Raw genomic sequence first — 14,566 nt, 5'->3', positions numbered from 1 at the left:
TATCCATCACACAGGCTCCTTTTCATAACCTTGTGACTAACAATGCAGGTATAGATAGCCCTATATAATATATTATAAAATGAGTCTCAGGATTAAGTGACTTTTTCCCCAAAGGACATTCAGTTAGTCAGTGGCACAGCCCAGACTAGGAACTAGGTTTTCTTACTTATAGTTCTTATTTATTTATATTTCCCTGAGAAGTGCTAGTTTGTATAGTAATTTCTAACGGTTATAGGTACCTAATGGCACTTGTAATGAAACTGTTCTCAGTCACATCCAATATCATCCAATTCCAATTAATATACTATAAACTGATTAGTTACAAGGCCTGTCAGTTACTGCCTCAAAAAATTGGGGCCTGCAATGTGAGACAAACTGCCAATGGTTTCAGAAAAACTCTCTGAGTGGCTTATTTTTTTAAGACCGTTGAACTTAGTAGCAAAAGAGTAGTGCTTTTTATAAACTTTGATCTTTATATAAACTTTCAATCCAATGAACCACCAAAAAAAGAGCAGTCGGGTTTCCCTGGTGGCTCAGTGGTTGAGAGTCAGCCTGCCGATGCAGGGGACATGGGTTCGTGCCCTGGTCCAGGAAGATCCCACATGCTGCGGAGCGGCTGGGCCCGTGAGCCATGGCCGCTGAGCCTGCGGGTCCGGAGGCTGTGCTCCGCAACAGGAGAGGCCACAACAATGACAGGCCCGCGTACCGCAAAAAAAAAAAAAAAAAAAAAAGCAGTCTACTGTTAAAATCATTTGCATCAACTGAATAGTTTTGAACTGTCATTTATTTCCCCAGTAACTACTGATTTAAACTTAATTTATCTAAGGAGTGGTTCACAAGCATGATGCATCTTTTAAAAATGTAATAATAGTTACAATAATAACTAACATTTGCTGAGTGCTATGTGCCAGGTATTGTTTAAAGCACTTTATGTATATTGCATTTAAGCTTCACAGCAACCTTATCCACATTTTACAGAAGAGGAAAGGGAAGCACAGAGAAGTTAAGTCTCTTGCCTGAGGGCATGTAATCAGGAGGATTTGGAAGCAGTGTGGCTCCACAGTTTTCATCCTTAATCATATATAATAATACCTCATAAATGTTTATAAACAGTGTCATAAAATATGTCTATGCATCTAGTGCTGACCTAAGTTCTTATTTGTTGTTTTTATCAGGAAAGTACAGTGGCAGTAACTGTCACTACTTGCTTTATTTAAACTTCATGAAAATTATTTCACTGTTTCTTCTTTAACTCTTTTTTTGTAGCTAGGTGGAATATAAGAACATAAATAAAAATATTAAGTGCTTCTGTGCCTTCACTTTGTAGAAAAATAAAGAAGAGAAAAGAATGACGTAAAATTCTCAACTGTTAAAACTTTTTCCCAGCCATTTCTGTTTCTTAGAAAAGTTGTGGTATTTTTACTGTTTTGATGTAGTTGTTATGTAATCAGATAATTCAGCATAAGGAAAACTGGTTCTATAATATAAGGTCACAGGGGTGTGGAGATCCCTAAATAATGCTTTGAAGAGTACACTGGTATATATTATTTTTAGTGTTAATTTTAGGTGAAAATTGATTGCTTAATAAAAACATAAATTACTCATGTTTTCTTATCCCTTACTTTTTTTAACAAGTGGTAAATGAGAATGTCAGCCTCGTGATCTCTCGCCAGTTGCTGACTGATTTCTGCACACATCTCCCTAACCTACCTGATAGCACAGCCAAAGAAATCTATCATTTCACCTTGGAAAAGATCCAGCCTAGAGTCATTTCATTTGAGGAGCAGGTAAAAACCTAGAGCAGTGGTTTTTGTTTTGTTTTTAGGACTCTGTTTATTATGTGTTTCTTTTTTTTTTAAATTGAGATATAATTGATGTACAATATTATTATAAGTTGCAGGTGTACAACATAGTGATCCACGATTTTTAAAGGTTATATTCCATTTATAGTTATTATAAAATATTGGCTATTAGAGTGGCAATTTTTTTTTTTTTTTGCGGTACGCGGGCCTCTCACTGTTGTGGCCTCTCCCGTTGCGGAGCACAGGCTCCAGACGCGCAGGCTCAGCAGCCATGGCTCACAGGCCCAGCCACTCCGTGGCATGTGGGATCTTCCTGGACCGGGGCACGAACCCGTGTCCCCTGCATCAGCAGGCGGACTCTCAACCACTGCACCACCAGGGAAGCCCTAGAGTGGCGATTTTTAAACTTGAGATAGCAGCAATTATTTTGAGACATACTATTAAATTTTTAAAGGAGGTAATCATTCAACTTCATTTTTACAAAACAGTGTGCCAAACAGCATTTTACAATGTAAGATCAAATAAATATCATGATGTTTTAAGTCCAGCTGACATTTGCTCACATACTATAATTTGGTTTTATGAACCAAATATTACGCTTTAGATAATTTTTTAAAAATTTTATGTATTTATTTATTTTATTTTTGGCTGCATTGGGTCTTCGTTGCTGCGCACGGGCTTTCTCTAGTTGCAGCAAGCGGGGCCTACTCTTCATTGCAGTGCACCGGCTTCTCATTGCGGTGGCTTCTTTTGTTGCGGAACACGGGCTCTGGGCGCGCGGGCTTCAGTAGTTGTGGCGTGCGGGCTCTAGATCGCAGGCTCAGTAGTTGTGGCGCACGGGCTTAGTTGCTCTGCGGCATGTGGGATCTTCCTGGACCAGGGCTCAAACCCGTGTCCCCTGCATTGGCAGGCAGATTCTTAACCACTGTGCCACCAGGGAAGTCCCTAGATAATTTTTAAAAATCAGTAAAATTGTTGATTAGGCTGAGAACATAGGAGAACTCCAGCATTATATGTGCAGTGACACAAAAGCAAAACTTAATATTTAAACTAAATTACTGCCATAATCCACATTGTAGAATGTGTTAGTTCACTCTTTTGATATTCTGTAAATGCAAAATTCATTAAAAATTTGGGTAGTCTAGGTAAACTTTTACATTTACTTGCCTGCATAATATGTTGAATGAGAACATTGTCACAATAGATTATCATCTATTTATTTTAACTAGTTTACTAATATCAGTGGAAATAATTTAACATGTATACCTCCTATTCCAGGTTGCTTCCATAAGACAGCATCTTGCATCCATATATGAAAAAGAAGAAGATTGGAGAAATGCAGCCCAAGTGTTGGTGGGAATTCCTTTGGAAACAGGACAAAAGTATAGTAAACAGTGGATATAAAACATGTATAATTGTTCACTTACTTTTTTTTTTTACATTCTGGTACAGGAAACGGATAATGAACAATTTAATAAATAAATAAGTAAAATTTGTACTATTTTTAGAAGGGGCAAAGGGGCAAAGTGGGGGACAGGATGTATTATTAAATAGGGTGATTAGAGTGGTAGGGTGGTCCTGATATCACCTTCTCAAACACTTGAAGGAGGTAACAGAGTAGCTATGAGCTGCTTGAGGGAAGAGTATCAGTAGATCCTCTTAGAGAGGATGGCTAGCGCAAAGGCTCTAAGACTGGAACATGCTTAGAGTGTTTTAAGAAGAGCAGGGAGACCACTGTGGGTGGAGTGAGCAAAGGGGAGTGTGATAGAGGGTGAGATCAGAGAGTATTGGGTACCAGATTACAGGGGGTCTTGTAAGCCATTGTAAGGCCTTTGGCTTTTTTTCTAAGTAAAACAATGGGGAGCCATTGGAGGCTTTTGTACAGAGGACTGACATGATCTGATCATGTTAGATCATTCTAACACTGGGTTGAGAATAAACTGTAGGCATGCAATGATAGAAGTAGGGACATTAGTTAAGAGGCTTATGAGCTAGTGCAGGTGAGATGGAGATTGTGAGAAATGTTGGATCCTGGATGTGTTTTTAAGGTAAAGCTAAGGGTTTCTTGACAACTTGCACATGGAGTACAAGAAAAAGAGCCAAGATAAGTCCTGAGTTTTGGTCTGAATAACTGGAAAAATAAAGTTGCCATCTACTGAGTGGTAAAGAATAGGTTTTGAGGGAAGATCAAGAGTTCTGTTTTGGACAGGTGATAACCAAGTGGAAATATCTAGTAGGGAGTTGAATATATTAGTCTGGAGTTTAGGAGAGAGGTCTGGACTAGAGATGTACATTTGGGAGTCATTGATATATAAATGGAATTTAAAGCCTTTAGATTGGACGAGATCTCCAAGGGAGGGCATATAGGCAGAGAAGAGCACTGAGTACTGAGCACTTTGACATTAAGAGGTCAGGGGCAGGAGGAAGATACAGCAAGTGAGGATTGTCCATTGAGGTAAGAGGAAAACCAGAAGAATGTGGAGTGTGATATCTCAGAAGCCAGATGAGGAAAATGTATCAAGAAGGAGCAAGTGATCAACATGGTGTTGATGGTCAAGTAAGATGAGGAGTCGAAGGTGAACCGTAAAAGGTAGTAACGTGGAGGTCATTGGTGACCTTGGCAAAAGCTGTTTTGCTGAAATGGTGAGAGTGAAAGCCTGATTGGAGCTGTTTAAGAGAGAATGGGAAGAGAAGAATTGGAGATGGTGAGCATGGGCAGCTCTTTGGGGAAGTTTTCATAAAAGGGAGCAGAGAAGTAGGGTAGAAGATGACAGCAGAGGTTAGGCTGAGATTATTTTTTCTTTTATGATTCAGTGGAAAGCAAAAATTTGACCTAGGGGAGTAGTGGAAAGGATTCTTGCAGGAGTAGACTAGAGGGGAAGGAATCCAGTGGAGAGATAGGCTTCAGATAGGAGCATGGACAGTTCACTTGTGAGAGAGTTTCTCAGCCTGGGCACTCTTGGCATTTTAGAGCGGATAATTCTTTGTCCTGGAGGCTGTCCTGTGTATTGCAGCTGTTGAGCAGCATCAGCGGCCTCTACTCACTAGATGCCAGTGACACCACTATGCCTAGTTGTGACAATCAAAAATGTCTGTAGGGCTTCCCTGGTGGCGCAGTGGTTGAGAGTCCGTCTGCCAATGCAGGGGACACGGGTTCGTTCCCCGGTCTGGGAAGATCCCACATGCCGCAGAGCGGCTGGGCCCGTGAGCCATGGCCGCTGAGCCTGCGCGTCCGGAGCCTGTGCTCCGCAACAGGAGAGGCCGCAACAGTGAGAGGCCCGCGTACCGAAAAAAAAAAAAAATGTCTGTAGACATTGCAGATTGTTCCCTGGTGGGCAGAATAGTCCCAGTGATCTGTGGTAACAGCCAGGAACACAGAGTATATGGGTGCAGATATTAGTAATGTGGTGATGGAGTTTGTGCAAGTACTTTTTTCTTTGATTGTTTCAATACTCTTAGTGAAGTTGGAATCAGAGTCATCATCTGAAGTGTGGATGGGGGTGAGAGTTGTGAGGTTGAGGAGATATAAGAATATCAAAAAAAATTCTCTGGGAGAGTGGGATGGTGTACAGCAGTAAGGCTCATTCAAAGGTCATAGTCACTAAAATGAGATCAGTCAGATTGGTTGGGTGTTTTTCTTCATCAGAGTTTGGCTACATGGTTTGAGGAAAGGAGTAGGTGAACTATTAGGTTTAACCAGCATTATGATTTCACCCAACAAGTATGACAGCATGAGAGGGGCAAGGGAGATGAGCGCATGTGCAATTCAGTGATGGAAATGATTGACCATAGGAATTAAGCCAGGTAAGGAGGAAGTGAGGCCTTTAAGAGGAAAAATACAATAACAATGTAGTAGGATCAGTGGTTTGGAGTCACAGTGGGTTCAATGGATTGTTAGGTTTGAGATACTAGAGAAAATGAGATGGAAAAACAATTAGAAAAAATTAAGATGATAGTTTGTAACTCTTATCCAGCCAGTCTTACCTTTGCTATGTATTTTTAAAAATATTTATAGTCCTTTATGAAACATTCCTCCAAAGTATATTGTATAGAAGGATGAAAGGTGTGAAACTCTTGGTTGTATTATTAGACACCCTTCCTCTTTCAGTTGGCAAGTATAAAAGTACCAACTGAATGACAAAAAATATTTTCAGTTACTTCTCTACTCTTTTACCAGGTGAATAAGGGATTCTTTTTTTGTCTTCATGAATATTTGTGATCATAAGTCAAACACTACTTCAGGCATCTTGCCTTTTGTGTATGTATGAAATTGTTAGACAGTGATGCCCCTTGAAAAAGCAACCAGTATATGAAAAGGCCTTCATTCATACACAGATGTTGAATTTTGTTTTCTAAGGCTTCTTGTTAATTTGGGTTTTTTCTTGGATAGTTTGAAAAGGCTGGAGGTTTTCTTAATTGCTTTGGTCTTATTCTGTCTGGAACAGTTTCTCCCTAGCACAGAGCAAATGATTTATTTTCATTGGTAGTTGATGTAAATATAAAATGGATATTGTTCTTTGCAGTGGTGAGGATACCAAGAGCTGAAAATTCAGTGGTTTTTCTAAACAAGTTAAAAAGTGATTTTGGTAAATTATTGAGAGGCTGCTTCTTTAAAAAATGATTCATTCTGATGATGAAAGTAATGGACATAATAGATATCTTGGCATAAAATATGAAAATGCAAAACATATGGTGCTGTTCGTAGCAGTTTATATAAATATGAGTTGTTAATGGAAATAATATAATAAAAAATAATATATGGCTTATGGAAAATTTTGAATTGATATAAAAATTTTGAAGAATTAATTTCAAAGCTGGGCCAAGTCAGTTGTAAACACTGTTCTTGCCAAATGGTGGCTCCACTTTTGCTGGTAAATAGAATTAATTTTTCTGTGAGGATTAATCTTGAATTATGTGAGTTTTGAATTATGTTGGGTCTTCAGTTATGCATTTCTTACATAAAATGTGACTATTGGGATAAAGAAGAAAAATGAAAACCACCTGTATTCTCAGAGATAATTGCTATTACTATCTTGATATACATGTATAGAAATACATTTGGATGGTTTTTTTCTTTCTTTTTTTTTTTTTTTTTTGCAATACGCTGGCCTCTCACTGTTGTGGCTTCTCCTGTTGCGAGTACAGGCTCCGGACGCGCAGGCTCAGCAGCCATGGCTCATGGGCCCAGCCGCTCCGTGGCATGTGGGATCTTCCCGGACCGGGGCACGAACCCGTGTCCCCTTCATCGGCAGGCAGACTCTCAACCACTGTGCCACCAGGGAAGCCCTGGATGGAGTTTTATGTACTGTTTTATCCAATTTTTTCACTTAGCAAAAACTTATGACTATTATCAGAAGTAATTATTATAATAACTGTATAGCATCTACCATCTTTATGTACCACAACTTAATTGATAACCACAAATACGATTATGGGTGATTTCCATTTTTTTTATTATGGATATTTATGAATAACTTTACAAATGAATATTCTGTACATATATATGTATGTACAACCATGATTTTTTTTTAAGGATTTATTTTTTAGAGGTAAAATACAGTAGGTAAAGAAGATATGCATTTTTAAAGAATTCAAAGGATGGCTGGAGAGCATACTACCAAATTGTTTTCCAGGATGGTTGTACATGTTCATAGTTCCCCTGGTAGTATATGATATATCCCTGAACTGAGCTTTTTTTTTTTTTTTTTAAGATCTTTGATTTGTGAGATTATCTGAGGATTAGAAGAAGCTAAAATAAAACATGAACAATGCTAAAAATAATAAAAACTCAATAAATCTTATTCTGGAAATATGTTTTAGCTTATCTATATAATATACTGCAATAAAAAGTATGATTCCCTTATATTAACAGAATATATATAAGGAAAAATTAATGTATTTCCTACCACTCCCCAAATTTTCTTGATGAAACATTTAGTCATTCTGTGTCTTTCTGTTATACCCTAGACAGTACAATGTAGATTATAAATTGGAGACATACCTGAAGATTGCTAGGCTATATCTGGAGGATGATGATCCAGTCCAGGCAGAGGCTTACATAAATCGGGCATCATTGCTTCAGAATGAATCAACCAATGAACAGTTACAGATACATTATAAGGTAACAGATGAGCTAATTTGGAAAATTAATTTTGTATTGGAGAATCCTTCAGTAATAAGGTGCTCCAGAATATCTGATAAATGCTGTTATATAATAGAAATTTTCTTTTGCTTTTTATTTTTAATTTTTCTCCCTAATTGAAACATTTTCCCTCTTATAGGTATGCTATGCACGTGTTCTTGATTATAGAAGAAAATTCATTGAAGCTGCACAAAGGTACAATGAGCTCTCTTACAAGACAATAGTGCACGAAAGTGAAAGACTAGAGGCCTTAAAACATGCTCTGCACTGTACCATCTTAGCATCAGCAGGTAAATACGTCATTTACACTTTAACGAACAGTAAGTTATCTTTGCTTAATAATTTCGGGTTCATTACTATTTGAGGATTTAGCAAGGAGCTATTCTTTAAGAGGATATCTTATTAATAAAATTATGATAAATTTAAACAGTTAAAAACACCGCATTACTAACTTAAGACATTTTAAAATATGCATTTATCAGCCTATCACCCACAGGTATTAGGAATAGTTAAGAGGTAATCTGAAGTTTAGTTCTCCTAAAATATCACTGAAAAAATGGATATTAAATTAAGTGAGAATTAGACAAAGGGAAATGAAAATTAAAATCTAGAAATGAGTGCTGTGATAATGTACTTCTTTGGGGTTTGTTTGTTTTTTTATCTTCAAGCCTCAGTTTTAGACCTGGTGCTTATCATTTTCTTCCATAAATATAAATAATAAACTATTCTGTATTCTTTTTTACTAAACTGTAGCATGTAAATCATTCAACTTATAAAGCAGGAAAGGGCATTGAGAGGAAATGCTGATAATTCTAAGCCATGGCTTTTCTAAATCATTTTAGAATGTCTTTTTTTTTTTTTGCGACGTGTGGGCCTCTCACTGTTGTGGCCTATCCCGTTGTGGAGCACAGGCTCCGGACGCGCAGGCCCAGCGGCCATACGGGCCCAGCTGCTCCGTGGCATGTGGGATCCTCCCGGACCGGGGCACGAACCCGTGTCCCCTGAATCAGCAGGCGGACTCCCAACCACTGTGCCACCAGGGAAGCCCTAGAATGTCTATTTTTGAACTGTTTAGTTGAGAGCCTAATGACATGTTCAGACTACACATTTCATTCTCTTTGAAGCAGTCATCTTATTTATTTTATTTTTGTTACTGAAAAGGCAGTACATAAAATGGACTGCTTTGTACTCTGAAGAACTATTACTGATTCTTTTATTTCCTTCAGTATAAAAGTGTGTATCCTCTTTTTTATACACAAATGATAGCATGATAAATACACTTTTGCAACTTTCTTTTTTTAATGTGGATATTCATCACAGTGGTCTTTATATGTCATTACATAAAGCTCATTCTTTTTGATTTTCTATTGTTTGGCTTTATCATAATTAGTCAATTATAAACAATGCTGTAGTGATTATACACATATATGAATATATGTATAGGGTAATTCTTGAATCTAAGGGTGCATACATTTAAAATTTTGAAATTATAAGTTGCCCTTTAATGTTAGACCTTCTAAACAACAATATCTTTGTGAACCTGATTACTCACACACACATTACCAAATTTTTGTATCCTTGCGAACCTGGTAGAAGAAAAATAGTATTTCATTCTAGTTTTAATTTGCATTTCATTTATCATGAATACTCTTGGACATCTTTTCATGTGTTTAGAAAAATAATTGAAAAACCCATTTTTTTGAGTGAATTATCCGTTTATGTCCATTAGCCATTTTTTTGTGTTTTTATCTTTTTTTTTAATAAAAGCTCTTCATTTATATAAGAAATTAACAATTTTTTTCTCCCAATTTATTGTCCCCTTTTTGGCTTTGGTTATGAAATTTTTGCGATGCAGAAACTTTAAATTTTTATATAGTTAAATATTTTAGTTTTTTATGGCTTCTGGGTTTTGTTGACTTGCTTAGAAAGGTCTTCTCTATTGTGAAATTACATATTTTAAATTCCTTCATGTTTTCTTCCAGTACTTTAAGTTTTCAAATTCTCTGGTCTCAGGACCCCATTAGACTCTGAATAATTGAGAACCCTAGAGAGCTTTTGTTTATGTAGGGTATATCTGTTGATTATTGAATTAGAAATTGAAGTGAGAAATTTTAAAATATTTATTAATTCATTTAAAAGTAACAATAATAGATCTATTAGCTATAAACGTAAATGACATTTTAATTTAATTTTATTTGTTTTTTGGTTGCACCACACGGCTTGTAGGATCTTAGTTCTCCGACCGGGGATCGAACTCAGGCCCTAGGCAGTGGGAGCGCACAGCTCTAACCACTGGACTGCCAGGGAATTCCCGACATTTTTATAAAATAGCTGTTTTTTCTAAAACAAACAAAGTTAGAGAATTGGAATTGTTTAACTTTTGACTTTACAAGTCTTTTCATTGTCTAGCTTAATAGACAGAAATTGAATTCTTGGGCTTCCCTGGTGGCGCAGTGGTTGAGAGTCCGCCTGCCGATGCAGGGGACACGGGTTCGTGCCCCAGTCCGGGAAGATCCCACATGCCACGGAGCGACTGGGCCCGTGAGCCATGGCCGCTGAGCCTGCGCGTCCGGAGCCTGTGCTCCGCATCGGGAGAGGCCACAACAGTGAGAGGCCCACATACCGCAAAAAAAAAAAAAAGAGAAATTGAATTCTTAAATGTACTTCTGTGCTTAGCCTGTTTTGATATGTTTTGGTGGGAGTATATGAAGAAAACCCAGCCTCACACAGATACGTAGTTGGAAAAAGGAGGCATGTTTAGTGACTTTTTCAGATAATCGTGGGTATTCATCTTTGATACTATAACTTGACAAGTAGTGTAGTTTCTTATGGGTTAATTGGAATGTGGCACCTGAAGCCATATCAGTGAACATTTTGCACTCTATAACGTTAAAATCTTGGTCTGTCTTCAACGTTGATGGATCTTTTACCCATGTAAGATTTTGTATCATCATGTATTGGTTGTTTGGAAAATGTTGGTTTGCTGATTTATGCAGAGCTTCCAAATATTGATGTACTTTATTATCCAATATCCAATATCCAATGTATTACCACTGATCTCATCAGAAAAACCTTTAAGTATTGGGAGGTTGTCAGCCTCATAGTGGCAGATACAAGTTTTCAGAAATTTTAATTTTTTTCTTTAAAACTCAAATTTTATCAAGGGCAGCAAATGCTGTTGATTGGTGGTAACAGGCTCACTTTGCTCATTTTTAAGAAAATGTCTGCCAAATACCTAAGTCTGGAAACCATAATTTGTCAGTTGTTATTTTAAGTGAATGTGTTCCATGAAAAAGAGACTAGTTCAGCTTGCACTGATTCCTTGGGACAACCCTTATACTTTGGTTTATAGCAAAAGTGCTGTAAGTACATTTCCCATTTCGTCACACAAAATATTAAAAAGGTATGTTCTCAAGTGTCAAGATTTAATGAAAATAATGTTTTACTGCTGCTGGGACCTTCTTAAGTGAAACTATCTCTTTTGACTGTTGAGTGTGTGGCATGATATAGTTTGTTGCCAGCGCCACTGCCTTGATTTGTGCTCTGGTGCCAGTAGTCTTTGCCACCATTGCTTTTGCACCAGCCGTGCAAATGTCAACTCAGTGAACAAGGCACAGGATGTCTTTGTTATTCTAAATTGAGTGTCAACCGCTGATCCCTTGAAAAGGTCATGGGGACCGCCTTTGAGAATCGCTGCTTTAGGGTTTCATTTTTTACCTTCATGCTTCCTCCTAGTCACGATCTCTAACCCCTGCCCCCCAAGAGTAATCACTAGTATAGATGAGTTTCGCCTACTTAAATTTACCTATAAATCCTAATCCAGTTGGATTTATTTTAGTGTAAGAAATGAGATAGGAAATTAACGTTTATTTGTTTGTTTTTCTAAATGGCTAGTTATTTGACCTGGCATTCTTTATTGAAAAATCCATCCTTTTTTTCCCCTATTGATTTGAAGCACACTGTAGTAGATTTCTGGACATAGTATTCTGTTCTGTTAATTAGCCTGTCTATTTATGAATATACTTATACTATGCTCTTCAAATTATTATAGCTTTATAGTGTTTTATTATCTTGCAGATCTACTTACCCTTCATTACTCTTTTTCTAAATTTTCCTGGCTTTTTGTCATATTTGCTTTCTCTCTCACTCTGTCTCTTACACACACACACATATTTTTGGATGTGTCATTTTAAAGTAAGTTGTAGGCCATCATGACACTCCTTCTTTATATATCATCATGTATCTCCGTAGAACAGGAACATTTTTCTGCATAACTGCAATACCATCATCATCCCTAAAAAAATTAACAGTGATTCCACTGTAGAATTTAGCAGCTGGTCCATATTATCACTGCCCCAGTTAGCTCAAGAATATCTTTTATACCTGCCTTTTTCCCCTTGAACAAGGAGCAACTTCATGTGTGGCATTTGGTGATTATGGCTCTTTAGTCTTTAGACTCTTTTAGTCTAGAGTAGTTTCCTTATTTTTCCTGCCAACTTTATTGTGATATAGTTGACATACAACACTGTATAGTTGCCTCACTTAAAAAAAGAAAAAATACTGGCTTTGAAGTTGTTAGGTAAAATGTCCTTCATCCTAGATTTTTTGATATATATATTGTTTTTTTATTCCTTAATCCCCTATATTTCCTGTAGAATGGAAGTTAGCCAGAGGTGAGATTAGATTCAGGTTATTTTTTTTCTAGCAAGAATACCTTATAATGATGCTATGTACTTGCTGTTGAATCACGTCAGAGAGCACACACTGTCAGGTTGGTCCCACTGTTAGTGATGCTGAGTTTGTTCATTTGATGAAGGTAGAAATTCCATTGTAAAGGTACATTGTCCTCTTTGTATTTTGTAAATAATTCATGGGGTGCTGCTTTGACACTACAGAAATCCTGTTCTCCAAATTCCTTTCACATATTCCTTTCCATAATTTAAAATCTATTAATAATCCTTGCCTGGATCACTCATTATATGCGTAATATAAAATGAAAATGAAAAATGTTGATTTACTAATTCTTTTCTTCTGTATTTATTAGATAGTATTCTTCAGGAGCTTTCCTTTTTTCTCCTTTTTTTTTTTTCCCAAATATCACTGTGGATTTTTTCTTAGCTTATTTCTCTGCATGTATAATATACACACAGAAAACTGTACATATCAGAAGTGTACAATTTGATGAATTGTCACAAATGAACACCATCACGTAATCAATGTCCAGAACAAGAAACAAAATACTACCAGCACCCTGAAATATTCTGTCCTGCTTTCTCCTAACCACTGGCCCCAACCCCTATCCCCCAAGAGCAATTGTTAATATATATTAGCTTTGCCTGCTTCTTATATTTATATAAATGAAATCATATACTCTTGTCTTGCCTCTTTTGCTCAACTTTATGAAATTTATCCACATTGTTACATTCAGTTTCTTCATTTTCATTGTTATGTGGTATCCCATTATGTGAATATACCACAATTTGTTTATCCTATTGCCTTCTTATTAGCTATTAGTAATAGTACTGCTGTGAACGTTCTTGTATATTTGACTCTGTTTTTTATTTATTCAGTGTGTCACAATAAATTATAGTTGTTATTCTTTTTGATGCTCAACTTGTCCCAAATATGACCAAATTATGTCTTTTTGACACAGCCCCATTAGTCTTTGAGTACTTGCCTGAAATGTATCAATAGCGTAAAAAGATGCTTCAGGCCCCGTTTGTATTTTCCCTGTTGCAGACATGAAATCTGCTATTTTTTGAGGATCTCTAGTTCCTTTTAATGAAGATAGTGAGATCAGGTTACTAGATATGCTCATTGATGCTGGGTATCATTGTTATTAGGCTCTTTCACTATATAGAGCTAAAAATAAATTTAAAAAGAAAAGGTTTGTTCATAATATTATTTCCATTAGTTCAGTTCTTTTTTTAAACCCAAGATTTTATTTATTTATTTATTTATTTTAGTGATTTTTTTTAAAATTAGTTTCTGCTTTATAACAAAGTGAATCAATCATACATATACATCTGTTCCCATAGCCCTTCCCTCTTGCGTCTCCCTCCCTCCCACCCTCCCTATCCCACCCCTCCAGGCGGTCACAAAGCACCGAGCTGATCACCCTGTGCTATGCGGCTGCTTCCCACTATCTATCTACCTTACGTTTGGTACTGTATATATGTCCATGCCTCTCTCTCACTTTGTCACAGCTTACCCTTCCCCCTCCCCATATCCACAAGTCCATGCTCAAGTAGGTCTTTGTTCCTGTTTTACCCCTAGGTTCTTCATGACATTTTTTTTCTTAAATTCCATATATATGTGTTAGCATACGGTATTTGTCTTTCTGAACTAACTTCACTCTGTATGACAGACTCTAGGTCTATCCACCTCATTGTAAATAGCTCAATTTCGTTTCTTTTTATGGCTGAGTAATATTCCATTGTATATATGTGCCACATCTTCTTTATCCATTCATCCGATGATGGACACTTAGGTTGTTTCCATCTCCGGGCTATTGTGAATAGAGCTGCAATGAACATTTTGGTACATGTCTCTTTCTGAATTATGGTTTTCTCAGGGTATATGCCTATTAGTGGGATTGCTGGGTCATATGGTAGTTCTAATT

At 37.0% G+C, this 14,566-nt stretch overlaps 1 protein-coding gene across 2 annotated transcripts in view; it reads left to right on the top strand.

The window, feature by feature from the left end:
• Positions 1-14,566, top strand: part of LOC309811436 (COP9 signalosome complex subunit 4) — a 45,084-nt gene that overhangs the window by 9,729 nt on the left and 20,789 nt on the right. For both annotated transcript variants that reach the window (XM_082634166.1, XM_082634165.1), the window contains exons 3-6: positions 1,636-1,787; positions 3,081-3,184; positions 7,770-7,923; positions 8,084-8,234. In XM_082634166.1, the coding sequence (XP_082490292.1) occupies positions 1,636-1,787; positions 3,081-3,184; positions 7,770-7,923; positions 8,084-8,234 (561 nt within the window). The remainder of the gene's footprint in view (positions 1-1,635; positions 1,788-3,080; positions 3,185-7,769; positions 7,924-8,083; positions 8,235-14,566) is intronic.

Source organism: Mesoplodon mirus, assembly GCF_964341445.2.
Source record: "Mesoplodon mirus genome assembly, chromosome: 2".
Taxonomy (NCBI): Eukaryota; Metazoa; Chordata; class Mammalia; order Artiodactyla; family Ziphiidae; genus Mesoplodon; species Mesoplodon mirus.
This window is presented reverse-complemented; position numbering and strand designations above follow the sequence as displayed.